The sequence below is a fragment of the Micromys minutus genome (assembly GCF_963924665.1).
Source record: "Micromys minutus genome assembly, chromosome: 10".
Taxonomy (NCBI): domain Eukaryota; kingdom Metazoa; phylum Chordata; class Mammalia; order Rodentia; family Muridae; genus Micromys; species Micromys minutus.
Genome location: NC_137979.1, coordinates 58,367,276 through 58,394,586, shown reverse-complemented (window position 1 = coordinate 58,394,586; position 27,311 = coordinate 58,367,276). Strand labels below are relative to the sequence as shown.

The window sequence follows — 27,311 nt, the reverse complement described above, 5'->3', positions numbered from 1 at the left end:
AGACCCTGCCCCTCACCTCCTAGGCTCCTTTCCTGCAATGTCTCCCACTTGTTTCTAGGCTCTGAGTGGGAGGGGAGGTGGTTCCCAGAGCAGTCATGGTGAGGAAATTTCCAGAGTGAGGCAACAGAGGTGGCAAAACCCAGATGCACCCCAGGCGCCATTTTGGTAAAGGCTTTATTAGATCTGCTCACGGACCAGGATTAGAAATACGAGGCAGATGCTTAGAACCTGCACTTGCACAGATTCCCCCACAAAAGCTGAAGGTTGGACTGCATCCTGCTGCCTGCCAGGATAAGGCGATTTCCCACTATGTCCTTCAGAAATTCAAGAGTGGTTTCTTCTCTTGGAAGAGCTGGAATTTCCAAGTGAAAGAAGAGAAGAGGGGAGCTCTGTAACCTCACCATGGTTTCTGATTTTTCGAGTGTGGAACATTCTGCCTTGCTACATATCCTGATTCATGCCTGGGATCTCAACACTAGTCAGGGAAGGAGGCCAAGAGGAAAGGAAGGAAGAAGGAAGACAGAGAAAGAGAGAACGAGGGAGGAAGGAGGGAAGTAAACTAAAGAGGAAAGGAAGGAGAGACTTCTTAATCAGAGAGAATGTCATGAGGTCTACTTTATTTCACATCTTCCTTTCTGGTTCTCTACATTCATCAAAATTGAATGTGGTTAAAATAACCATATACTGGTAGGGCTCGAGTTTAAGAGTGATCACTGCTCTTCCAGTGAGAGCTTGGTTCCTGGCACTTATATGGCAATGCACAGGGGTTTGGAATTCCAGCCCTGGGGGATCTGACTACCTCTTCTAGCTGCCAGAGACACCTGTAGATACATGTGTGCACATGCATGCATATGTGCATATACACATTCATGTACATTATATACATAGATTACATATACATATACACATATACATACATCATGTACATCATATACATCCACTAATGAAGATTACTGAGCCCCTGACTTATGTTCAGAGAAGTTGGTGTGTCTCTATAAAGTCGCAAAGGACAAGAGTCCCCGTCCCATTTGCCACATTACTTTTTCTGAAGAAATGTGAACCTGAACAGTTAGCACCATTCTACCTGTGCTTTTGATTGCCCTGATGACATTTACAAAGGCGACCAAATAGTGATGCTACTCTTTGCTGTGACCATAAAGGTGAATTCAGCCTCACCCCGAAGGCTCCAGAGTGGCTTCCTGGGATACAGGGACAGGAAATAAAGGCCTTGGATACACTGCAGCCATGACAGGAAAACGTGGCAACTAAAAGCTCTGGGTGCAGAAGAGAAGCTGAACTGACTTAGGAGAGAGGCTCCTTGAAAGCCCTGACTCACAGGAGGCTGTGGGGTGAGTGGGAGGGGAGTCCAGAGGATTAGCAGACTGCTCACTCAAATGCAGCCCCAGCTTTAGAGACTCAGCAAGGAGTGGCCCATTTTGTGGTATTGTCTTAATCAAGATATAAAGTGGGCTAGCATAGGCAGAGAAATCCCCAAAGGGAATCCAAGGCTGGAATAACAAGAATTGGATCCCGCCCCCAGTCTGTGTGTATGTTCACATGTGTGTGGGTGCACTGTGTGCATATGCATATGTGGGGAGGCTGGGGGTTGATACCGGGAATCATACTGCATAATTCTTCTGCCTTATTCATAAAGACAGGGTTTTTCCATCAGACCCAGAGTTGTGGGTTTTCTTTGGGTGGAAGGGGATCTAATGCTCTTGGGGCCATCTCCCCCACCCCAAGATTATATTTTATTACGTCAATGTTGGCCAGGGTGTCCGTGAGCCTTTGAAGCATTTTAACAGGAAATCGGTGTAAACAGAACTATTTTAGAATGACTGTTCCTTGGGTAGCTTTCAAAACACGGTGAGCAAGTATGAGCTTGGAAGATGCGCATTAGACAAACGTACAGAGAGAAAAGTTAGGGGAAGAGTTAGTGAGTCAGAATGATTGAGAGAACAGGAAGAGAATGGAACGAGAGATGCTCTGTGTTTCTAACTGGAGATGTGTTGGAACCTTCCGCCATAATAAGAAACAAGGACTTGGGAGGAGACAATGACATTGGTCTTGGCTCTGTCTGATCCTTCCTTGGGATGATTCAAGTCTATGCAAACGAAGCATTCTAACCAATGTTATCTACTTGCAGAACTGCAGAGCCACAACCCCAGAGCAGGTGAGCATCTGTGGTGTGTACCATGCAGGTTTAAGGAGACGTGTCAGAGTCATATAGATACAGATGAGGATGCTTGCAGCTAACCACGGGAAGGAACACGGGGACCCCAATGAAAGAGCTAGAGAAAGGTCTGAAGGGGATGAAAGGGTTTGCAATCCACATGGGAAGAACAACATCATCAACCAGCTAAGGCACTGAGGTGGAGAGGGTGATTGGGAGAGGGAGCACCTTCATGGAAGCAAGTTGAGGGGATGGAGGGAAGGGAGTGTGGGGGAAGGGTATAACATTTGAAATGTAAATATGGAGAATATCCAATAAAATTAAAACAAACAAACAAAAAAGGAGATACTCTGTCTATTCTCGACCAGGACACAGTGAGTATGACTTACCTTCAGAGCACACACAGTCTGATGATATGAGAAGACAGGGGCACAGCGACTAATATTCAAAGGAACGGTTCTTAAGGCTGCGAACTGGGATTGAGAGAGTGTAAGGGAGGGTTCCCTAAAGCAGGTCACATGGTTCAAATCTAGAAAGAACTGGGGTACACAGACTCTGGGGACAAACATCCCAGAGGGAGGGAAAGACATTAATGAAAGTAGACCCGAGAGAGAAGGAAGAGGAAGTCGAGGGACAAGGAGGAGGAAGACAACCAGAGAGCTCAAGGGTTGGGAAAGCAGAGGAAAAGAATGGGTTCTGAGCTGTGAGTAAAATACAAGAAAATCAAATAAGCAGCCAGCAGTGGAAGCTGAGGTAGAACTATACAAGAGCACCCTGTTAGTCTTCTATTAAATTAGACCCCCACCATCTTGTCTTATAGAATCTGTCTCTGACAAATGCACTAGTCTGATTGCATCCTTCCTTGGGTCATGTGTTTGCCCTTGCAGCATCTCTCAGATGCTGTTCTTCTGAGCCGATGACCAGGGTACCAAGACCAAGTCTGAGAAGCTGTTTCTGTGAGCTGATACCTCTTCAGCGTTCTCCCCTAAGAAACATCTGCAGACTGCCATCCGCTCTGATTCCCTCAGCCACCATCAAGCCCAGACACTCGGCCATATCACACTATGCTCCAGGTGGGCACACACTGGCATATAACTGTTCAGATACTGAACGGAATAGGAAGAAACAAAGAAGGTCCCTATTGTATAGTTTACTTCTGTAACTGGTTCTGTGAAGAGATTTCGAGTGAAAGGTCCGATGGCTACCGGGCTTTGTGGCTTGCGTTTGCATGTGATAAACTACTGGACATTTCCCTTTATTTAGCCAGCCCCATCTCCTTTTAGACTTACTTCTTTCTCCATAGCCTCTGAGAGAATCTAGTACCAAAGGAAGGAAGCTTACAAAGTTTCCTTAATGCAAAAGAGTTTGGACGTGAACTTGAATGGCTATTGAGCTGATTTTCCAGCTGACAGGAGATGGTTAATTGTATGCAGTCTATGGGGGTCTTAAAAAAAATCTGTCTGGCCACATTAATAGCAGCTTGAAATTTATGGCACAAGACCATTGAGAGTGATAAGAAACTTAGGGCTCAGGCAACTCGGGGTAATAAGCTCCCTGGTTGAAATTCAAGCCTATTGGAGAGCCCAGCTCACCATAAGAAAGGATAACAAAACTAAGCAAGGCATACTTTAACATACCCCATGGTGTATGCTTCTCTCTCTATGATATTTCATCTACCTCTTTTAAAGCATTTATGTCCAATTGGTACGGGCTTAATGCTTGGGGTTATGGCATGGCTTGTCTATAAATCACAAGGACAGCAATATTTTCCTTATATGTGTTCATTTGTGTTCCTTTTGTCTGTAGTAGACTCTTGTCTTGGTTTATAAAGCCTGGCCAAACTCTGACTACCCATTAGTTATCACAGGTCTAATATAGACAGAATATATATATATATATACACATATATGTATATAGATATATGGAAATCTTTAAAACATATAAGGCTAGTGAGTGTTCTGTGTATGGAGGCTGAGACAGTCCCAGGTAGCCTAGTTGCAAATGACATAAACCTCTCTGTAACCAAGGGTAGTCTTGAACTCTTGATCTTCCTGCACCCCTCCAGGTGCTTAAATTATATCCATGCACCAGTATGCAGCTTCTGCTTTTTTTATTCTAATAATACAATTTGAGAGATGCAACTCATTATGAATGGATAACCTCCCCCTCCCCCTTTTTTATTCCACTGTCATAAAGCAATAGTGTTACCCATGGAAAGAAAAGACCCACTGTGTCTTCTTGGGGAGATACAGTATCCTTCAAAAGAATTCTTCTAGGGAGGAACATGGAAGAATATATTCTTTGGGTATTTTGTTTTTGAGAGGAGGTTTTATATATCCCAGACTGGCCTTCAGCTAACTGTGGCGCTGCAGATGACCTTGAACTCTTGATTCTCTTGCCTTCATCTCTGGAGTGCTGAGATTACAGGCATGCACTATCCTAACCAGGGTGCTGACGATGGAACCCAGGCTTTGTGAGTGCTAGGCAAGCATTCTGCCAACTACATCACCGGCCCTTTTGGACAAGCCTCTGCCAGCAGTAGTGAGGGCTGTGGTCCTCTGTCCAGAAGCTTTGGGTAAGAACAAGAGTCTTTGATGGCTTCTCTGTAGTCTGGTCCTTGCTCCCTGACCCTGGTTTAACTCTCCGGCCTACAGGGGAGGCCATAGGCAGCTGTTTCCTCATGGGTGACCATCAACTTCACAGGCCTAAGCAAGGATCTTGTCAGTGCAAAGCAAAGCACAAGTTGCTATGTGGATGCGGGTCCAAGGAACAATGTAGCTTTCCAGGTTGCATTTATAAGGCTCTCCGCAAGAAAAGAACATGTATAAAAAAGCTTGTGGCAGATGTCTGCTGACCCTGGAGTGTGATGACTCCTGCTTCACATTTTATATATAGACGAGGTCTCTCTCTCTCTCTCTCTCTCTCTCTCTCTCTCTCTCTCTCTCTCTCTCTCTCTCTCTCTCTCCTTCCCTCCCTCCCTCCCTCCCTTCCTCCCTCCCTCCCTCCCTCCCTCCCTCCCTCTCTCTCGCTGTACCCCAGGCTAGCCCGGAACTCCCTGGCCGTCTTCCTGACTCAGGAAGTGTTGGGGTGATTGGAGTTACTACACCCACATAGAAAAGTTTGAAACTCATCCTCTGCTACAAGGATGCTTAACAGTTTGCCTCAGCCACTTCCAGCTTGGCCTTAGGGCCTGCTCTAGAGTGCCATTGATAAACCCAGTGACAGGACATTGGAGAGGACAGATTTTTTTCTCCCTCTTAGCAGGTATCAGTTGCAGCTAGATTCCTGGTTAGGAGAGAGCTTGTTCTGTGTATACTTCCCCTTCTCAGTGCTGAATGTTTGTCTGCTTTGAACCTGCACAGGTCTCTTTTGTGTCTTGTCACAGTCTCTGTAAGTTCCATATGCATGCCAACCCTTTGGGAATTACCTCTTTGTAAAAACGACTATTTGTTTTATGTGTATTGGTGCTTCGTCTGCCCAGTTGTGTGCTCACCACACACAGGACTGATTGCAGACGGTGGTGAGCCACCACGTAGGTGATGAGAATTGAACTCAGGTCCTCCGGAAGAGCAGGGGATACTCTTGAAACTCTTAACTACGGAGCCATGTTTTGCGGCCCTAGAAATTACCTGGCAAAGCTTCTCTGTGACTACCAGATAGTACCGGTAGCTGAAGACCAAACCGTATGAACACGCGAGCCGGAAGGGGGCATGGTGCACTCAAACTGTGAAGGAGACCCAGCATTTTAAGGGTAAGAATAGTGAAAAAGACAGAGAGTTTCAGGGTTGCAGCAAGAACTTGATATGGGCGCAAACATCCGGGCAGCAGGCTTCTGTGGGCAGGGGAACAGTTAAAGGCAAGGTGGGAGGGGGAGGTGTGGGCGGTGCTGTCTTTTGTTATGCAAATAACGGAGGCGGGGGTGGGGGTGGGGAGACAGCGGAGAATAGTTAGGGCTGCTTTCAGAAGGTGCTTTCTTGGCACCGTAGGAGGTGACTGGGCGTGAAGTGACTTGGCAGCTGCTACTACAGCCTGGTCGGGAAGTGGGGGCAGCAGAAGAAGCCCCTTCCTTGGCCCCTTACGGGGTTCCAGACATTCTGCAGTGTGCTTTGCAAGTGACCTAAGAGGTTTCTGAAGAAATAGGGTGAAGGGACCACTCTGATTCCCCAGCCTTTGTGACTCCCCTCAGCCCTACTCCAAGCTTGGGAAGTCTTGACTCTAGCCTGAGGTAGCCGGCACCTCCCTCGAATGAGTGTGGTCAGCGGCGTCCCTTGCACCTGAAATCTACTTGTAGCTGACTGTGACTAAGTGTGTTCACCAAGTGGAAAACTAAAACTAAACATGGCAGCCGCCCGCCACCCCTCTAGTTTCTGTATCTGGTCTGGGAAGGTTTCCAGACTGGACACTGTCACTTACTTCAGAAACCAGGGTCCTGCCGGTACCCCAGGGGAGTAGTCAGGGTTTTCTGATGACGTTTGGGACAAGCAGCTTCCAAAGGCAGACCAGCACTTGGGTAAAAACCAAGATGACTTATATAAAACTGCTCATTCTTTAAAGGAATCTACTTGATGCGGCTCTCCTATTCCCGTCACATCTCTCTCTGTCTCTGTCTGTCTCTTTCTCTCTTCTTTCATTTTGTCCTTCTTTCTTTTGAGGGCTTACCCTGTTCCAGACCCTTCAGGATGAGGTTGACACCATGCTGATCAGTAAGGACTAAGATTGGTGTCATACAGAGGGGAACCTGAGGTTCCTGTGACCTGGAGTCTGCTAGAAAGGCAGGGATGATTGAACAAAGCAGAGACACGGGTGAGTTCCCAAGGCTGAACGCCATGGGAAAGAGCTAGGCTAGGGCCCTTGAGCTCAGAGTGTGATTCACCGAAGCTCTTCAGGGCATGAGTCAAATCCTTGAAATTTTGAGTGAGTAACAGTGTGTGTCCGGACCGGGAATCATCTGATTCTCAGCTAGAGTAGCCTTGTCTTTCTCTTCCGTCACCAGGGACATCTGGTAAAAGTCTAGAGAGAGTTTGTGTGGTAAAAGTGGAGGGGGGCGTTAGGGACACCTGTCCTGACTTCATTTCTGTGACAGAAAGCAACTCCGGAGAGGAAATGACAGCAGAAAGTTATCGCAGGCCACTGCTGTGGGAATGTCAGGGGTCTTGTAGGGGCTGACCGTGTCACATCCGAGTCCAAGGTGAAAGGAACAAAAGGGAAAAGGAGGCAGCCAGCAGCGCGCATGGAATTTTTATTTCAGACCAACTGTGATATGAACTGTTCTGCTTCACGAGGCTTCTCTCCACCATGAGGGACTGACCCATCCGAAGCTGTGAGCTAAATAATCCCCTCCTTCCTTTCAAGTTGCTTGTGTTTGGTGTTCTGCCTCAGTATGTTGACCTGAAAGGAGCTACCAGGGACCCTCTGGAAAAAGGTTTGTTGGGTGGTCTTTAGAGTTCAGTTTTTAGGTTCTTGGACACTCCAGAGTCATGCAAAAGTCAGTGCTCCAAACACTTACGGCAGCAGAGGCAGGGGAATGACTGTGTAGACGCTAGTATAGCCCTGTCTGCTCTTTCTAGATTGGTGCTTCTGAACAGACACTGAAGACAGGCAGGACTTGGGATGTTTGCTACGTAATGAAGAAAAGAGTAAGGCCCAAAGTCAGATTTCGGTGCTCTATATGACAGTGTTCTCTAAGATTTACCTTTTGCCTTGGGGTCTTGGGGATTAATACTAGGACAGGCTTTTAGAGTGGTTTTTATTTGTTTGGGGGTGGGGGTGGGGAGAGGCTCTCACATAGCCCAGGCTGACCTTGAACTCAACAATGTAACTCAGAATGACCTTGAACTTATCATCTTCCAGTTTGTGCTCCCCAGATGCTGTGATGCTAGGTGTGCACCCACAGTGCCAGATTTATGTGGTACCGAGAGTGTGGGGACAGAATCTGGTGCTTTCTGTCCCTGGGCAGGCACTCTACCCACTGAGCCATACCCCCAACACTGTTTCTGTTTTCTCTGGAAGGCTTATGCCAAAACCAAAGCATGGGGGCGGGGGGGGGGTGATGCTCACTTCCGGTCCAGATCTCTATTGCCATCCAAGGAGTTTTGGTGGTCCGCTGTGGAACGTGTGCACACATGAGCAAGAGTACGATGTCCCTCCTGGGAACACAGAAACGGGAAGAAAGGAACAGATGGGCCCCCTGAGCTTCTTTTTGGCCCAGAAAATGAAAGGCAGAGAAAATCGTTATAAAAAATGGAAGCAGCTGTGGCAAAGAAGCAGTGGCTTTTCGGGCGGGTGCACTCTCAAAGGGGAGGGGCTTGCAATCTATTAGGGCTCTAAAGAGGACTTGGGGGTGGGGTGGGGTGGGGTGGGGTGGGGGACACCGCTCAAAACAGAATCCCTTGCGGGATGCCACCCACCCCACAGGTCCTTGGAAGGTCTCCATTGGTGTTTGGCTGCCTGTGCAGGAACACTGCTCTTTCCTCAAATCGCTCACAAATCCCCAGACTTTGTTTGAACCTGTTTTGTGTTGAGTTCTTGGCATGTGAAGGCAACAGCAGGTTAATACACCATTTGTCGACGACTGACCGAGAGGATGCACTGAGTAAGCAGAAAAGACCTGTAGTCATGGTTCCTGGCTCCCATTCAGCAAAGACTGGACACTTTTCCAGGGGGACTTTTGGACTGGATAGCACTGAGAAGTCAAGAATGACAAAGGAGTGACTTGGGGGACAGAGGGAGTGTAGATAGCCTATCGGGAGAGGCAGGGAGTTTCTGGGAAAGAAGAATATTTGCTACCCTCTAACCTAGTTCTCACCAACAATGCTTGAACGATAATAATAATTATAATCTCAATTAAATCTCAAAGGCAGGCACAAACTAAGGCCTTGCTATATGGAATCAACTGGATGCTAATTAAACGTTGGGTGGCTCTACACATCAGAATGTTGAGCTTGCTGCAGATAACCTTGTTTTGACATTTACTTATTTGTTTGTTTGTGTGTGTGTGTGTGTGTGTATGTGCTACAGATAACCTTTTTTGACATTTATTTATTTGTGTGTATGTGTGTGTGTATGTGTGTGTTTGTGCTGCAGATAACCTTGTTTTGACATTTATTTGTGTGTGTGTGTGTGTGTGTGTGTGTGTGTGAGTGTGTATGTGTGTGCACGTGTGCATGTGTTCACATGCCATGTGCAAGAATGGAGGACAGAATACAACTGTTAGGAATCTGCTTTCTCCTTCCACACCATGTCATTCTGGGAAACCAACTCAGGTCATCCTTAGACATGGCTGCAAGTGCCTTTACCCATGGAGCCGGCTCCTTGGCCCTTACATAATCTTTAGTTCACGTTTAAAAAAGCAATCTGTGCTGTAACGATACTCAGGAGACCTTTTAAAAAGATGTATTTATTTTTATTTTCTGTATATGTTTTTTTTACCTCATATATGTTTGGCTATCATGTATATGCAGCATCCAGAGAAACTAGAAAATGACGTCAGATCTCCTGGGACCTGAGTCACAGCTAGTTGTAAACTGGTATGTGAGTGTTGGGAATTGAACCCGGATCTTCAGGAAGAGCAGCCAGTTCTCTTAGCCACTGAACCATCATCTTTCTAACCCCAACATAAATAATTCTTTCCCCTGACTTCTATGTCCTTTACTCCACTGAGTAGTTAATGCAGAGACACAAACCTCCAGCTTTTGCTGACATAATGGTCTTGTTCTCTTACCCCTGGGTCTGAGGTCTCACTGGACCCTGAACTTGCTGCCTTGAACTTGTCACGTGGGAGACAAGCAGGACTCATGTATTGACATGAGGCCTCTTAGGCAATGTGGCTCTACCTACAGTGTGACAGTTGTTTCTCCTGAATACAATTGGATTAATAGCTGATCTCTATCCGGGCAGCCAAATGTCATTTGACCCCAAGACCATGAATTGGCTACTGTTCCTGGTTAACTTTGGGGATCTGGTGTTAGTTCAGATTAATTCATTGCCACCTCCATTTTGGGTACAGTCTTCATTCTGACAGTGAACCCCCCCCCCCACCATGCAAACGTTGAATCAAAATGGTCAAGTAACATAGATGAAAATCAGAGGCAACAGAGTTTTGGTAGAAAGAGAGGACGAGGGGCATTGTGGGATGTCTTAACAACCCTTTGCCATTTGTTGTTGAAATCCCAGAGAAGGGCTGCAGGTGGGGAGAAGACTGGATTTCAAGACTTCTCCTTGGAGGCTGGACTCAGGCAGGGGCCAGCTGGGTGAGGAAATCACTCAGCGCTCATGTGCTTCCTCATGTTGGCTGAAGGCTTCGGAGATTTCAGAGACTTCCAAAACTGGTTTGGGGAGGTGGGTGGCAGCTCTGCGATCTGGGGCGACGCAGACTTAAGGGTGGTCATTCTGAGCTCCATGAGGACTATTGTGACAGAGATGGCTATCAGGGTACCTTCCTCTATCTCAGATTTGCCGGGGAATCAAGGAGAGAAGCAACTGTTCTTGTTTCAGGGTAGAGCTATGAAACCTTTACCCTTGCCTCGAGTGTCCATGTACAAAGATGTCCAGTCCCTTTATCTGCCTATAGGTCAGTGGCACATAGGTCCGGGACCAAGATCTCATTTGTACAAAGGCTACCTCCAAGCTCAGCTGTTTGCTTGACTCCATGGTTTTACTGGTTTATCCCTTGCCTTCCTCAACCTCCCACGTTGTCATAAGTGGTCCCTAGACACAGATTAGACATTTCTGGAGTCCCTGCTCTGTTTGTCTCCAGCTGGACCTGGAAGGACATTGTAACCTACTCCCTCACGGATCTTGGCGTATCCCCATCTAGGGTTAGTTGGACGGAGACATCACCGAGCCAGCTGCAAAAATGAGAAGTCAGAAGAAAAATGGTTATCCAAGCCACCCCCCCCCCATTAAAAAGACAGTGAGCATCCAGGGTCCAAGATGATGAGTGTGGGGGAGGGTGGCTGTCTCCTCTGATGCCCCTTGCATTCTGCAATGCGGAAACAGTTGCAACAAGGGAGTTCCTTGGGGTACTGGGGAAGGGGGGCGCTGTTGAAAATGCCAAAGAGACACTAAAATACTGTGATGGTTCCTTCAGATTGTCAACTTGACAAGTTCCCCTCGGAGACAAGCCTCCAGTAAGACTGGTTCATTGTGGTGGGAAGACAGATCTTAAAATTGGTCAGGACCATCCGAAGGGCTGGGACCCTAAACCCAAAAGGAGAAGGTGATCCGAGTACCAGCATTCTGGCTGTGGGTGCAACACCGACCAGCCACCTGGTGCAAAAACAAACACCAACAAGCCATACCCAAATAGCATGCTGTATCCCCAGGGATGGATTACATATTCAAATTATGAGGCCAAAGTGACTCTTTGTTTCTTGAGTTGTGTTGTCAAGTATTGTGTCCCAGCAATGAGAAAAGTAACCAGTACAGACACCATTTACACCCTCCATGTGGAGCTCGAAATGTAAGAGATCTGACGGCAAACACTTGCGTGGATGTGCAGGGAGCTCAGGATGCTCCTTTGTTGCTGTGAGAGTTGAAGTGATCTGAGCACTTTGGATGATGAGTTGGCAGTTTCTTAGGCCGCTGGGCAGTTATGTTTCCCGTGATTCAACAGTCACGTTTCTAGGTATTTCCCCGGGAGAGATTTATATGGACTTCATCATCAGAAGTCTCGAACTGGACAGAGTGTAGACGACAGGGAAATGTACAGACAAGTTGGGCAATAGAACACCACATAGTTGTGCAATGAAAAATTACATAATAGCTGCGGTGAATCCCAAAAAAACCCATCAGGTATAAATGGACTCATACTGAAAAGTTCCAGTTATGTGAAGAACAGGGTCTAATCTGTGGTGACATAATCAGACCAGAGACTGGATAAGAAGATGGGGACTCACCAGAAGATGAGGTACACAGACTTTTGGGGTCGCTGGATATATTTCCGACTTAGATTGGATACTGGGTATGCAGATGTGTCGATAAAAATCACTTGAGTTGCACACAGAAGATCCATGTAGTTTACTGTTAATAAAGTTTGTTTTTAAATTTGTTGCCGTTGTTTTCCCCACAGTAGAATAAGAGGGGGAGGATCTGAGAGGGGAAATATGGCTTGAATACTTTTAGCAGGGTTGTGGCCATGCAGTGGGACCTACCTCTTCTCTGGCTGGAATTCTCTCTGCTCTTCAGCCTTTGTGTCCCTGCCTCCTCTCCCCTTCCTCCACCCCCTTGTGCTGAGATGAGCAAATGTCTAGTCACAGATGCTGATACCAGACCAAGGAAACCATATCACCCAAATCCAGCTTGATGACCCAGTGAGTTCGAAGGGCTATTTACAGGGCTGTGGATGGAGAGGTTCCTTGCAAGCAAGGGTAACTCAAACACAGGCCCATCAACAAAATGCCCACCCTACGAGCTGGAAACATCATCTCTGGAGATCCCTACTTGTAGGAGAAGCTCCTCTGTCATCTTTGCTGCTTGTGTAACCTTGGCAAGGGGCCTTGTAAATCTCTAAATGTTAGGAGCTTGCAGAAGCCTGCAGTTTTCTACACTTCCTGTCTTTATGAGCCTTCCCCAGTCAGGACTGTTTCAATTTGGAGGAAACAAAACAAAACAAAACAAAAACGACTCATGGGGGTGAGATTGGGGGCACCATAACCAGCACCTGAGATTGGAACAATTTCAAAGGAAGAAAATCTTTTGGTTCAAGGTTTCAGAGACTTCAGTTCAGGGACCCCTCACTCCATTGCTTTGGGGCTGAGGTTGAGGAGAACATCATGGCAGAGAGAAGCTTCCCACCTCAAGATGGCCAGGAAGCAGAGAAGGAAGGAGGGGGTGAGAAATAAGATGCATTCCCTTTCAGGGTGTGCCACCCAATGAACTACTTCCTCCAACTCAGTCCCGCCCACACGGAGTTTATTTTTCTAGGGATTCTCTGATGGACTAATCAGTTAGGCTACAGCGCCTTTGTCTAATCACCCGCCAGCTAGGGACCAAGCACCAGCCAAGCCTTTAGGAAGAACCTTGTTTGCAAACCATCTCACTCACTGAGAAACAAACAACTAAGACTTTAAGAACAGTTATTTACGAAGTTTTGACATGAGCTTATGCACTGCAGAAACTCGGAGAACTGGCACCCAAATCAAGGATGCTGGCAGGGGTACTGGTCACCCCTCCCACGCCAGGGGTGTCTTTCCACTGGCTCTTTGGAGACCCCTGTGACTGTAACTCTGGGAGAGAGAGGGAGAATGTTCAAAGCTGTGGGCTTAGCACATTTGCCTGCAGAAACAAGGAAAGCTCAGAAAGAGGCTGGAGGTGTCTGAGTATGCTCGCTTAGAACGTTGAAAGGTATCATCCTAAGGATAGTGTATCATCCTGAGCCCAGACAGGCCTTTATGTATAAGGAATATATACAAGTGCCAGTTTTGATTGAGAGCCTGGAGCACCCACGATCCCAGAATCTGAGAGTGTGGCGTGCTCCAGAGAAATCTTCCCCCACCCCTGGCTTGCCTCTTTCCCTTTGGTTCTGTTATGCTGTTTATGCTGACACATCCTAGAAGCTGCCTTGAGAGAAAGGGGGCGTGGCAAAGGAGAGATCTAGAGGGAAGAATGAGGCTTCTCTTACTCAGCAACCATGAGTTCAGGAGGGGAGAGACTTAACAAGCCGCTTTCAGTATTTCCTGAGACGGGCATTTCAGTTATTGAAATGTGACTTCACAAGACAGCCAGCTAGACGAGGGATTTTCCCTGTTTTGAAAATGACAGGGAAGCCATGTCTGCCTCTCTCCCTGCCCAGGGCTACCTTCTCGTGAACACTCCGGGCTGAGGGAAGATGCCAGCCTCAGGATAAAACTTCCAGAGAGTGAAGGCAAAGAAAGAGTTCATTTTGGTTTGAGGCACACAGGTTACCTGTCTACTTGGATGCCCACTGTGTGTCTCCAGCCATGTCTACACGTTCCATAGTCTACATGGTCCTGCCCTTCACTCTGCTATGCCCAGGTTGTTGTTGGGGTCACCAGACTTTCTAGTCTCATGTTCTCTGACCTAGCCCCTTCCATACAGTTTTATTGAAATTGCCTTACCTTTATCTTATCTGTTAAAGATGGCCAAGTCTTTATTTTATATGCCGTGGAATACATGGAGACAGTATTTTGGGCATGCATATGTATCTATGGTGTGGTATGCATATGCATGCATGTTTACATGTGTGCACCTGTGTGTGTGTGTGTGTGTGTGTGTGTGTCAGAGGTTAGTGTTGAATGCTTTTAGTTTCCCCTCCCGTCCATATTGAGGCAGTTCTAGAACTCACAAGCTAGCGACCTTGCTCCAGAGATTCCCCTGTCTTTGACTCCTGAATAGTGGAGTTAGAGGCAGTTTACTAACCCACCTGGCACTTATGTGGGTCCTGGATATCTGAACTCTGATCCTCATGTTTGCATAGCAAGCCCTTCCCTCACTGAGCCCCCCGCCCCAAGCGCTGAGCAAGAGATTTCAAAGTAGTCTCTCTGTTCCCACATTTTGACAGCAAACTCAAAATTCTGGGTCCGTTTGGGGCAGCACTGTCTTCTTTTTAATGCACAAGTGCTCTTCTCTTCTCATTATCTAGGGAAAATCCTGCCCAAGTCTATGTGATTCCATTCTGTTGTTTATCTCTCAACATATTCTCTGTTCTGCACCTGTTCACAGTCAATCCTGCTCACACCTTCTCACACCTGCACGTATCCCCAGACCAACACAGTCTCATATATCCTCTATTCTCCCTCCATCCCCTTCCTTTCCTCCCTCTTTTCCTTCCTCCCTCTCTCCCTCCCTTCCCTTCCCTCCCTTCTTTTTCCTTCCCCTCCCTCCTTCCTTTCCTTCCTTCCTCTTTCCTTCCCTCCCTCCTTTTCTTCCCCCTCCCTCTTTCCTTTCCTTCCTTCCACTTTCCTTCCCCCTCCCTCCCTTCCTCCCTTCCTTCCTTGCTTCCTTCCTCCCTTCCTTCCTTTCTCCCTTCCTCCCTTCTTTCCTTTATGCCTGCCTACATCTTCCTCGGTTCCCTCTCCTTCCCCCTCACTCTCTTTTACATAGTCTCTGCTGTCCTGGATCTTGTTAAGTTGACCAAGTTGGCTTTGAACTTGCTGTGTGCTTCCTGCTGGATTGATAGTCTCTTCCCACAAGGCCCTGCTACACAACCCACATTTGCTAAACAACTCACTTTTTTGTGCCCTGTCTCCCCCCTCCCCCAGGGACAGTGGGTTCCCCTTCCAGAAAGCACCCCCTTCCAGCCTGTGTCTATATAGAATTCTGTACATGCCTTGACATCCAATGCTGTTGCCTGTTTACTTCACATGATCCCCTTTCTTCTGACCTCCACATCTTATTCTTTTTGGAGTTCATAACCAGGCTCACAATGGATAATAGTCCACCAGCTTAGTCTGCTGGTGTAACTGGCTGCTTTATGACAGACTAATTTTTCTTTGTGATCTCTAAGATTCAATTTAGTTTAGGATTATGGGACTAAAAAATATCACTTTATAGATCAATGAATCCACTAGTAAGCACTTCGAGAGCTCCTGGTCTGTGTCAAATATTCTAATTCTAGAGACCAGTCAAGGGACAGGGTGAAGCTCAGAACCTCTGTGGAAGAGACATTGAGGACAAGGGTTATTTCAGAGGACAATGATGTCATGAAAGAGGACAATAGTTAGAGAGTGTCTGGGATAAGGACAGCATCCGTCTAAGATCCTCGGGTAAGGTTCTTTACGACAGGGAAAGTTGGGCTAAGATGAAAATCAGGAAGGAGATGGCAGGAATGATACTTAGGAAAGAGGTCTTTAGGTCAACACAGTAGAGTGTTCAAAGGCCCTGAAACAGAGAAGGACTTTAAGAATAACAAAGAAAGCAGAACGCTCAAAGTCTAGGACCTTGAGCACAGGAGTTGGACTATATGAAAAAGTTGGTAAATCTTTTTTGTCAAGAGCCAGATGGGAAATGGTTGGGCTCTTCAGGCCAGAACTCACCGCTCAATATTGTGATTTGAATGGGAAATGCTCCTCCCGCTCCCATCCCAAGAAGGCTCATGTGTTTGAAGACATCGTTGTTCCCGGCTAGTGGTGCTGATTGGGAAGGTTGTGGAAACCTCAGGATGAACAAAGCCTCACGGGAGGAAGTGGGTCTCTGGGGGTGGGGTGTGCCTTGACGTTTTACAGCTAGGTCTCTCATCCTGTTTTTCTTCTTGTTTGTAGATGTAATGGGACCATCTGACTGCTGCTCCTGTGCCGTCCCTACCATGGTGGACTGTGCATCCCAGAACTGTGAGCCAGGGTAGATTGTGTATCCCAGAACTGTGAGCCAGGGTGGACTATGCATTCCCGGAACTATGAGCCAGGGTAAACCTATTCTCCCTTAACCTGCTTCTTGTCTTCTGTTGCAGCAACCAAAAAGTGACTAATGCACTCCAGCAACTCAACTTGGCCACCACAGCAGAGTCACATATAGACTACACTATTAATGTGTGTGCAGTTTGTGTGTTTTTGCAATGATAGCAGTGGGCCAGATTGGGTATGTACATAGGGTGTGATTTGTCCTGAAATATGACCTTAAGTTAATAATCCTGGGCCTCAGTGTCTTTCTTTGTAGAATAGTAATAGTCATTAATGACTGTCTCCAAGGGTTATTTAGTGGATTAACACAACTGTGCATATAAACCACCTGACAGACTAGAGGTACCCTGATATGAATCCATTTTCTATGCCTGCTCATACAGCATGTGGAATTTTGCTGTCAAAGCAGGAGTAAATGCAATTTCAGTAGCTGAGTTCAACAAATCAATCACTGGACTAAGGAGGTGGCCAGTCAGCAACATTCCTGCCGTTGTTTCATTCAAGCACGAAAACCTGGGTTTAGGTACCTAGGCCCCCTGTAAAAGTCAGGTATGTGTACATAACTTTCGTGCTGGGATTTCAGAGACAGATCCCTGTAGTTCACTGCCCAGCAGCTTGGAGTAATATCTTAATTCTAGGTTCAGAGAGAGACCTTGTCTTAAGAACACATGGTCTAGAGTGATTCAGGAAGTCGTTAATTCTCTTTATTCAACCTTTATTCTCTTTACATGTACCCATGCACACGCCCACGTGAACACATATGAGCATGCACACACACACAATTTCACAATAGCAGTGTGTGACAGAAATTGTTGAGTGCAACATAACTAGGTGGTTCGGTTACTTTGAGAGCTAGCACAATTCTGGGTTAAAGTGATAGAAGGCCCATTTGTGCTTCCTGACTGTGGTTTTAATGGGAGTGTCTGGTTTCTCGCTCAGGTCACCTTTCCTGCCACGACAGTCTGTATTTCCTGGCGCTACGAGGAATCTATTTATTCATAGGTCTTCTTAAGAGAGAATGTAGCAGCATGAAATCGTGTTAACTGGATTAAGCTTAGTATAAAATCCTGAAAATCCCAGGAGGTGTGCCTAGCAATTTTGCCATCTTTATATATATGTATGAAATCTCCCCACAAACATGTCCGGTTGCAAATTGGACACTATCTCATCCTACTGCATTTGCCTTATAAAAGAATAACCTCAAGCCTGGAGCGATGTCTCAGTGTTTAAGAACACTGCCTACTCTTCCACAGGACCTGAATTTGATTCCTAGCATCCACACTAGAGCTCACGGCTATCTGGAACATTCGTTCCCGAGGGATCCAGTGCCCCCTTCTGCCTTTTAAAGGTACCAGGTGTGCAGGTGGTTCCTAGACCTTTGCAGGCAAAACACCCATAGCCATAAACCAAAATAAATTCAATTATAATAGGAATTACTCTCCAGAGATCCAGACTAAACCAGTTCTAATTGATGAATGGTGGAGAGACACAGCAGTTAGAATATTGCAAGTATTTTAGCTGTACCAGTTTATGGGGGACCCTAGAAGAACCCAGAGAAGAAAGAAGAGAGAAGAGGAGGAGGCCATAGCCACGTTTCTTCTTGGTTTTACCTAACTTAAAGTCTGTGGTGCTCACAGGCAACATTGCTGGAGGGGTGGAAGCTACGTGAACCTCAGAGCATCAAGCAGCTCACATAAGGACCAGCAACAAAAGATGGTCTATTCTTGTTTAGTTTCTGTGATAAACCCCGTATCCACAAGGAACTTTGGAAGGAGAGGGTTTCCTTCATCTTATAGGTTACCATCCGTCATCCTCAGTAAGGGCAGGAACCGGAAGCAGAAACCACCGAGGAACGTCGCTTTCTAACCTGTTTCAGGGTTCATACTCAATTCTCTTTCCAATATAGTCTGTGCCCTCTAGCCTGGGAATGGTACCGCCCACAGGGGGCTCGACCTATTTACATCAACGAACAGTCAAGGAAATGCCCCTCAGACAAGCTGCAGGCCAGTCTGATGGAGGAAGTTCTTCAACTGGAGTTCCCTCTTCCCACATGCTTCGAGTTGACAACCATGATGAAGTATTGGATTATGTAGGATTCTCTGCAATGCCGTCTATTTCCCTGCCCTCAAGTCTATGGTTGTAATGAGAGGTCGGCATTAGTAAAGGACCTACTGAATGCCAGGCACTACTGAGAACAGACAGAAAAGTCATGTTCACAATGTCTGATGGCAGGGTCATCAGCTATGGTCATGGGCAGGGCCCAGCTTCGTGTCCCCCACCCCTCTTGTAGAAAGACTTTTAAAATATTATAATGGAAAGGGGCTGTGGAGATGGCTCAGGTGGTAAAGTGCTTGCTGCATGAAGTCCTGAGTTGAGATCCTCAGCACATAGGTAAAAGGTCTGACTTGGTGGCTCATGCTTGTAGCCCCAGTGTTGGGGCGGCAGAGACAGGAAGATCTGTGAGGTTCACTGTTAATTGGCCTATCCTACTGGTTGAGTTCCAGGTCTGTGACCTCAGGCTTCCTATCGGCTCTGTCTTTGGCTATAATGACAGTTCACCAATCAATTAAGTACAAAAAGATGCCCCAGGGGGTTGAGGTGATGGGAAAGGATGCGCATGCGCAGAAGATTGCAAGCAAGAAAGGCAAAACACAGCTCAAACTCCTTCATGTGGGTCTGGTGTAATAACGGGCCAAAGACGCCATTTCTGGAAACGTGCTTGCTTTTTATTCCTTCTTGTTGGAAAAAAAAAAATCCCCTTCCGTTAAGATAGAAAGGCTGAAGCGAAACACGAACAAATATGCTCGGATCCAAACGCAAAGCCTTTTCCGTTTTGTTGTTAGTGTTGTGGCTGCTTGCCTAGGTTTCCGGCCCAGGCTAATGTTGCCCAGGTGATAAGCCCTGTGTTTGTGGATTTACCATAAAACTTTCTCTAAAATATTTCATAATCTGGTGACATTGGGATTTGACTGGCCCTAATGAGTTTGAAGGTGGGTGGCAGTGTTGGGAAATCAGAAGAATGTTCTCTTGAACTTCTACTATATCCTGGGTATTTACTGCATATCGGAGCCCCCCGGGGGTCTTCTAAGGAACCCTTTCTGTATCTTGCTTCACAGACTTCTAGTGCAGTAGGTTTTTCAGACCACTAGTCTGCTGTCCTCTGCATCTGGAGTAGGGCTGGCTGTAGGGTACAACTGTATACATTCTCAGAAAAAAAGGAGAGAGAAACTGAGGCATACGGTGGTGGTTAAATTGCTCTAGATCATTCTAATAAATTCATGTCACAAGAGGACATCCCGGCCTCTAAGAGGGCCTGACTAGAGTACTACAGCAAGAAAAAAGTTGGGAGAAGTTAGAGGAGAGTATGAACTTGGCCCCGTGTGAGAGCCACTGTGTGCCCATTAGGACAAATAAGGTGGACAAGAGGACTTAGTGCCCACCGCGGACATTTCCAAAGGGGACTCTGTGTGTGTTGCCACAGCAGTGGGAAAAAGAAGAGATTGTGTGTGCACGTGTGTGTGCGTGTGTATGTATGTGTATGAGTGTGTATGAATGAGTTTTTGAGTATGTGTATGTGTGTGTGTGTGTAAATGTGTGTTTGAGTATGTGCGTGTGCATGTGTGTGTGTGTGTGTGAACGCACTCTGCATGTCACACTAATGAGGAAAATCTGATGTTTGGAGGTGCAGACAGAGATTGGTTGGGGGTGTCGCCCTTCCCCAGACCACAGGCCTCCAATCAATGTTTGTGCGAGGAATTTGCAGAGGAGACCTCAGACTAATGCTGCTTCGATCTGATAACTATCGTTTTCCTGGTTGCCCCGATCCTGCTTTGGGAGCCCCATCAGGTGGGGGGAGGTGCCTGGAGGAGGTGGGAGGGAGTGACTTCACCCTTTAAAGAAAACTGACCCGAACTTCTCTCTGAACCTGGAAACTCCCCGTCGAAATGGGGCCAAAGAAAACAGGATTAGGCCGTATTTCTTCTAGGATGGTTCCTCCGCATCTCTGTGTGATGAGTTAAACTGCAGGGAACACGGGGGTGGGGGTGGGGGTGGGGGTGGGGGTGGGGGGGCAATCTCTCCTCATTGTCTCTGCAGAGAAATCAGGAGAGGTGGACAGTTTCAGGGGTTAAATCCCTGATATCAGGTAGTTAGGCAGCCCCCCTTTTCCTCTGACTCCTTTGCCTTGGAAGTGGGCACCCCACTTCTTTGGTATGTGTCTATAATAAGGTCTTGGTCTCCCGACAGGGCTCTGATGTCCAGTCTAATGTCCCTTCTCCCCTCTGACCTCCACAGGGCAACAGCTTCTGCCCCAAAGCAGAGGGATTTTCAGACAACACACACATTTTGCCAGAGTGGGCAAAGGTGATGTGAAATCCTCCGTGGCTTGCTGTCATGACACTTCTCAAGATGCTTTGAGCTTAGGCATAGGGGCACAGGAGACTTGGTTTTTCATTGCCCAGTTTGGAGCTGGCAAAAGAAGCCATCAAATCGAAACCACCACTGAGATCCCAGGTTCACAGTCTCTTTGGTGCCTTAAAGCACTCTTCATAGGAGAGCGGAGGGAATAAGTCAATGGGGACTGTTTTCACTTTAATGCAATGTATATTTATTGTAAACAATAATATACAAAAAAGAGAATGGAAGGAAGGGAAGAAAGGTGGGGTGAACAAAAAAGGAAGAGCTTGGAGGGGGAAACAAACGAGACACAAACAAACCAAACCTTACCTAACGAGAAAATATGACATAAATGTCAGGTTTCTTAAGTTACAGAAATATTTTTTAAAAGGTCTGTTTTTATACAGAAATCGAAAGATGACACATTATAAGAATGCTTTAAGGTTTTATTCTACCAACTTCTAAAACTGTTAATATATCTTTTTTTTTAAATTAAAAAAAAAAGTCTGCTGTCTTAAAAAAAAAAAAAAAAAAAAGCAATCCTCACACTGTCTAGCCACAGCCATGAGTAAGAATTAAGGTCTGTCCAATATCTCTCTGCAGGTGAGCAGGCAAGGGGCTATCCGTGACACCCACTTGCAGAGGCTTGCGTTGTTCCAAGTCACGACACATGCACACATCCACGTACAGTCCGGGCAGCGCTAAGGTCTTCGGCAGAAAACACTGCAAAGGAAACGCTCACTGCATCTGAAACCCCTCCTTTGTCCAGAGACAGAGAGAAACAGGTGTCCAGTTTGTTATCAACAACAACAAAACACAACAAAGAAGGCGGGGGGGGGGGCGGGAACACCCACAAGGACAGACAAAAAAAAGCATTTGTACAAATCTAGAATGAAGAATTCAAGGAGACTTGCTTTTAATAATAAAAAAAGAAGATTAAAGAGATAAATTAAAAAATGGTTACAGTTAAGAACATAATTTAACAACAGATGACCATACCCTTTGAGGAAGGCGCCAACAATCTACTTTAAAGACAGTAAATTAAAAGAAAAAAGAAAAAAGAAGAAAAAAAAAAGAAAGAAGAAAAAAAAAAAGGAAGGAGTTTTTTTTTTTTTTTTCTTAAAAAAGTGAAAACTCCTTACAAAATAAATAATTTTAGCACATGGAATGTCTTGAAGGTTAAACGCTGGTATTTAAGGAGGTACAGGTGAAGGAAGATCTGAGCGGCAGATTCCAGCATCTGCTGTCCACATGGGGCCCAGACAGGCAACCAGGGGCAATGGACTTGGGTACTTACTCTTCCCCAAGAAATTCTGTTCTCCTTGGCTTGCCCTTGGCTTTCCTCCTAGGCTGCAGCCAGCAAGCAGGCAAAGGCACAGGGAATGTTCTAGAAACAGCATCTGTAATTTTCCCAGCAGCCGGGTTTTAAGGCTCAAGGTGTTTTTCTTCTTGTTTTAAAAAATATATATATGTTTATATATATATATATGATAAAGCTCACTGATGCTCTCTCTGTTTTCTGTTTTTTTCCCCTTATTGCAAAAGAAGGCTTTCTTTACTGTTTTCTTTTTTAAGGCAGCTGCTCCTGAAATCTGAGAGCCTGGGGAATTAATCAAAGCTCACCCCCAAAACTGATGGTGTAACAAAATTCTGTGTATTATTTATGTCACTATAACAACACACTTTTTAAAAAATTTTTCTTTTTTTTTCTTTTTTTTTTTTGCTTTTTGTTTTTTGTTTGTTTAGGAGAAAGCAAATCTGTACAAAAATACTCTGGTTGCAAGGAAGGCTAGGGGACACTGTTGAACTAGGAGTAGTTAAGATGTTGGAAAAATAAGAGCATTTAACTTTTTTATCTAAAATATGTATAAATCCCCTCAAAATGGTAATGAGTCATACACAGTACATACTACAAGTATTTAAAATAGAGAATATTCCTCACAGAGGACTTTTTTTTCTTTAATTACGGCTAAAAAATAATTACAAAGTCCAAACAGGCAGGGAGATTCTCCAGTTGTCCTCCACCGTGACTCTGAAGGAGCCAAGCCCTTCTCTGCTGACGCTGGTGGTGGGCCCATCTGGCCATGAGTGATGTCCATCTGGACACGAGTGGCCCGGCCATTTGCAATATGTTGTCATGAGCTCAGATAATGTCTTAAAGTCTCTCTCCTGGAATCTCAGCCATTGTTACCTTCGCTTACATGTCTTTAAAAAATAACAACAGACAAAAAAAAAAAAGTGTCCAAAGGCATCTCAATTGGTTCTTGATTTCTTCAGTTTTTTTCTTTTCTTTTCTTCTTTAAAAACAAAAACAAAAACAAAAAACAAAAATCAAAACAAAACAAACCGATCAGCTCTCTCTCACCATCGCTCTTCAAGGTCTCAGGGTCTGGTGAGCTGTGTGTAGACAGGTTGTTCCCAGTGCTGAGGGCTGTGGGTCTGCGGGATGGAAGGGACCCCGGAGGTGTCAGCGATGGGGGTGTACATGGGGCGCTGCGCGGGGTTCATGTAGGTGAAGGTGGAGTAGAGCCCCGAGCCCTGACCGGCTGCGTGGCTGTAGTAGGAGCCGGAGTTCTGGTGGTCGGTGTAGTCATACTGTGAGCGCGTGATGGGCGGGTAGGAGGGGTTGTAGTGCGGAAGGTTGAAGGGGCTGTAGGAGATCTGCTGCGGGGAATGCTGCTGCTGATCACTGTAGTGGCTGGGGCTCAGTTGCTCCGTCTTGATGTGCGTTCGCTGGGACTGGCCTGGCTCGCTGCTCAGTGTGGTGAGCGTGTGCGCCTGCTGCTGCTGGGGTGCCTGCGGCTGCTGCGGGGGTGCTTGCGGCTGCGGAGGCGCCTGAGGGGCTTGCGGAGCCTGCGGGGGCTGCTGTGGAGGAGGGGGCGGCGCCTGCTGCTTGGACATCCACACGTGGCCCGCGGTCGCTGGGGTGGGCGCGGTGCTGCTGATGCCGTAGCTGCCAGTGTAGGTGACCTGGCCGTGGGTGGCCGGCACCCCTGGGTGGCCGTTGGGCGGCAAGTATTGGTCAAACTCATTGACGTCGAAGGTCTCGATGTTGGAGATGACGTCGCTGCTCAGTTCACCGATGTCCACGTCGCGGAAGTCGATGGGGGGCTGTCTGCCCCCCTCTGCCAGAGGGCGCCCCTCTCTCTTCAGATCCACTTTGCCAGCTTGCACGTCGGTTTTGGGAGTGGTGGGTGGGGTCGGTGGACCCTGGGATTGCCCTGCAGGCAATAAAAGAGAAAGACAAACGTTAAAAAAAATCAACAAGTCCTGTGCAAAGCCCCTGGTCTTAGGAACCCCTGGGGACCCTCCCTGGTTGCCAAGGTGTCATTAGGACCCGCTCCCGCGCTGCAGGCGCGCTGCACCAGCGATAAGTCGCCGAATGATTAACCCGCAGGTACACACTAGGCAAGCTCCTTTTATCAGGGGTCTGAGGTTCCAAGGGTCCGGAAGACTAAATTGCTACCTGTAGAAGAATGTGTGCTTTTGGGGTGAGGCGTAAAGAGAAAAGAGGGTAAGTTTTGTAAAGCAATTAAGACATGCTGCTTTGCAAGAAAGAATCAACGTCAGGATTCATGGTTTGAGGTGTGTGTGTGTGTGTGTGTGTGTGTGTGTGTGCGCGTGTGCGTGTGCGTGTGTGTCTTCGCCCGCGCTTGTGTCCGTGCACACACGCGCCTGCCTATTTCTGAGCGCCCAGGGAACTCAAAGTCCCCACGCAGATACTTCTCTGGGAGGGGGCGCCTTAAAGGGTGCGCCAGGTGGGGAGTAGCTAGGCCTAGGGGGGGTCACTTTCACTTGCTCACCAGAGTGCTCGCCCGGAGAGTGCACCTCACTCATGCCCGAGGACGAGTGTGGGGAGTCGGCTTGCAGCGCCTTGAAGATGGCGTTAGGAGAGATGTGAGTCTGTTCCGTGGCCTCTTCGGACTCCGCTTGCCCGTTCTTCACTGACTTCCTCCGCCGCGGCTGGTACTTGTAATCGGGGTGGTCTTTCTTGTGTTGCACGCGCAGCCGCTCCGCCTCCTCCACGAAGGGTCTCTTCTCGCTCTCGTTCAGCAGTCTGGGGAGGAGGGGGCAGAAGAAAAGAGGGAGAGGGGGGGTCAATGAAACCCCGGGAGCTGTCAGGTCCCCACCCCTCCTTCGCGCACTCCCCCTCCTCCCTTCAGTCTGCTTTCCATCCTCCTCTGGGACTCAGAACTTTTCTTTTTCTTTTCCCCCTTTTCTTTTTTTTAAAAAAGTGCTCGGAGTCGACCTGAGCGGTCACTCCTCGCCCCACCCCCTCCCCTGGCCTCCTATTTTGGAAACCCTGAAGATGAAAATAGCTCCCTGCTGAGGCTGCTCTAAACGCCTTTGCTACCGGAGCGGTCCACCCCTCCCAACACGCAGTAAAAACTTTCCGAAAACCCACTTAAATTGCAAGAAGCTCGCTCTGTCGATCCACGCCCCTACGGGTTCTCAGTAGCTTTCCCCAATTCTTGCCTGGGGAAAGACTCACACTTTCCCTTCACCCGGTCTTCCCAGGAAAAGAGCGCAGCTGGCCCGAGAAAGGTGGGCTTGCTTCCCGTTAACTGTTCCGTTCAAGGGGGACCAGACTGGCACACCCCCTTGCTCCCCCTACGTTTCTAAAAGCAGTCACATTCACGCCACTCTCCCCTCCCCGCCAACCTCTCCCCCCCCCCCCCCGCGCCATCGCCAAGAGCAATCCCAAGAACTTTTTCAAACTCTGAACCCCCCCCACTCCGCCCCCTAGCCCTGCGTCCTGGACCGAAGACCCTAGGATGCCCAACTCCTTGGCTCAGGGAGGCGGGGCGGGGTCGGTGAGTGCAGCCCGCGTCCCCCGTAGCCACGGAGCCCTCCCGGGCGACCCGCGCGCTCACCTCCAGAGCTTGCCCAGCGTCTTGCTGAGCTCCGCGTTGTGCAGATGCGGGTACTGGTCTGCCAGCTTCCTGCGCGCAGCCTGCGCCCACACCATGAAGGCGTTCATGGGCCGCTTGACATGTGGCTTGTTCTTGCTGGAGCCGTTGACGCGCACCGGCATGGGCACCAGCGTCCAGTCGTAGCCCTTCAGCACCTGGCTGACCGCCTCGCGGATGCACACCGGGAACTTATCTTCCTCGCTCTCCTTCTTCAGATCCGGCTCGCCCTTGGGGAACGTGTTCTCCTGGGGCCGTGTGTTCTCCGTGTCGGAGCCGGAGCCCGAGGGACAGGGCGAACCAGCCGAGTCCTCCGACATGGTGGGGCTGGGGGCGCCAGACAGGCCCTTCTCCTGCTCGTCGGTCATCTTCATGAAGGGGTCCAGGAGATTCATACGCGAGCCCGGGGCAGGGGGCGGGTGGCCGGGAAAGGCGAGAAGCCGCGGCGGCTGGGGCTCCTCTTCCCTCAGCTGCCCGGACGCGGACCCCGAGAGAACGGCTCCCGAGGAGGTTGGCGCGTCACCGGGCTGCGGCGGCGGGCACTTAACAGAGGCGCTGGGTGGCCGGTGCTCAGCTACCGGCTCCAAACCCGGGGAAGGCGAATCGGAGCGGAGGAGGAGGGAGGGAAAACAGAGGACGAAACCGGGGCCACTTGCACCCCGTCTCTCTTGCACAAGAAAAGTTCCTGGACTGAAACTGGTAAAGTTGTCGCTTCCACTGAAGTTTCCTGGCAGTTCCGAGCAGCGCTCTCGGCTCTCCGACTCCCAGCCCAGGGTCTCTTTAATAAATACTCCCCCTTCACCTTAGAGACCTCGGGCCAATCACGGCTCGGCAGTCATCAGGGTTGGCAAGTCGCTGATTGGACAGAATTTTGGAAGGGGGGGGGAGGTTTGTGGCTCCGGGTTGGGTGACGAGACACGAGGGGAGGAGAAGGGAGGGGAGCTCAGCCAGAGGGTGGATGGTGGGGTGAGGGGACTGGTGGGGGGGCGCGGGGCAGGCGGGGGACCCGGGACGTCCGAGTGTGTAAGTTTGCTCTGTACTCTCGGAATGTCACAGTTTTGAAACGGTCTCCGTGTGAATCGGTGTGTGTGCGCGTGTGTGTGCGTGCACGCGCGCGCGTGTCTAGACTAGGAACCCCCCCTTCACTGTCCCCCCCCCCCCAGCCCACAACTTTTCGATGCTTTCTCCGTGGTACCCGGGACTTTGCTGGCGTTTACAGCAATGGAAATTGCAACAGCTGCTCGTCCAAGCGGAGCTCGGCTTCTGCGCCTGGAGTTTGCCGGCTTCCAAAAAAGTGCTTAGAAATGGTCTTTTGGAAGCAAATGTTTGGGTGACTCAACGCCCGCTGTTCTCTGTAATAATCCATATAAATAGATTAACGCGCTCTGGTTCACAGAGGCTGCTGGGGTGGTTGGAGATTCTGCTGCGCTCTCGCAGTGGGAATCAATGAAAACCAAAGCCGAGCACCAGAGAAGG

General features: G+C 48.1%; 1 protein-coding gene across 1 annotated transcript; it reads right to left on the bottom strand.

The window, feature by feature from the left end:
* Positions 1–21,451: 21,451 nt before the first annotated feature.
* SOX9 (SRY-box transcription factor 9) lies at positions 21,452–26,445 on the bottom strand. The gene is made up of 3 exons (XM_080922896.1): positions 25,800–26,445; positions 24,729–24,982; positions 21,452–24,146 (listed from the first exon to the last, which is right to left on the bottom strand). Exons 1-3 carry the CDS (start codon positions 26,228–26,230, stop codon positions 23,308–23,310), a joined length of 1,524 nt encoding a protein of 507 aa, XP_080779022.1. The 5' UTR covers positions 26,231–26,445; the 3' UTR covers positions 21,452–23,307.
* Positions 26,446–27,311: the final 866 nt, after the last annotated feature.

Bases quoted from the DNA above. Each gene is read 5' to 3' on its own strand.
- SOX9 (XM_080922896.1), bottom strand. From the start codon at position 26,230: ATGAATCTCCTGGACCCCTTCATGAAGATGACCGACGAGCAGGAGAAG. The intron at 24,983-25,799 runs GTGAGCGCGCGG...CCTCCTCCCCAG, and splicing joins ACGCTGGGCAAGCTCTGGAG to ACTGCTGAACGAGAGCGAGA. The intron at 24,147-24,728 runs GTGAGCAAGTGA...TATTGCCTGCAG, and splicing joins CTCTCCGGGCGAGCACTCTG to GGCAATCCCAGGGTCCACCG.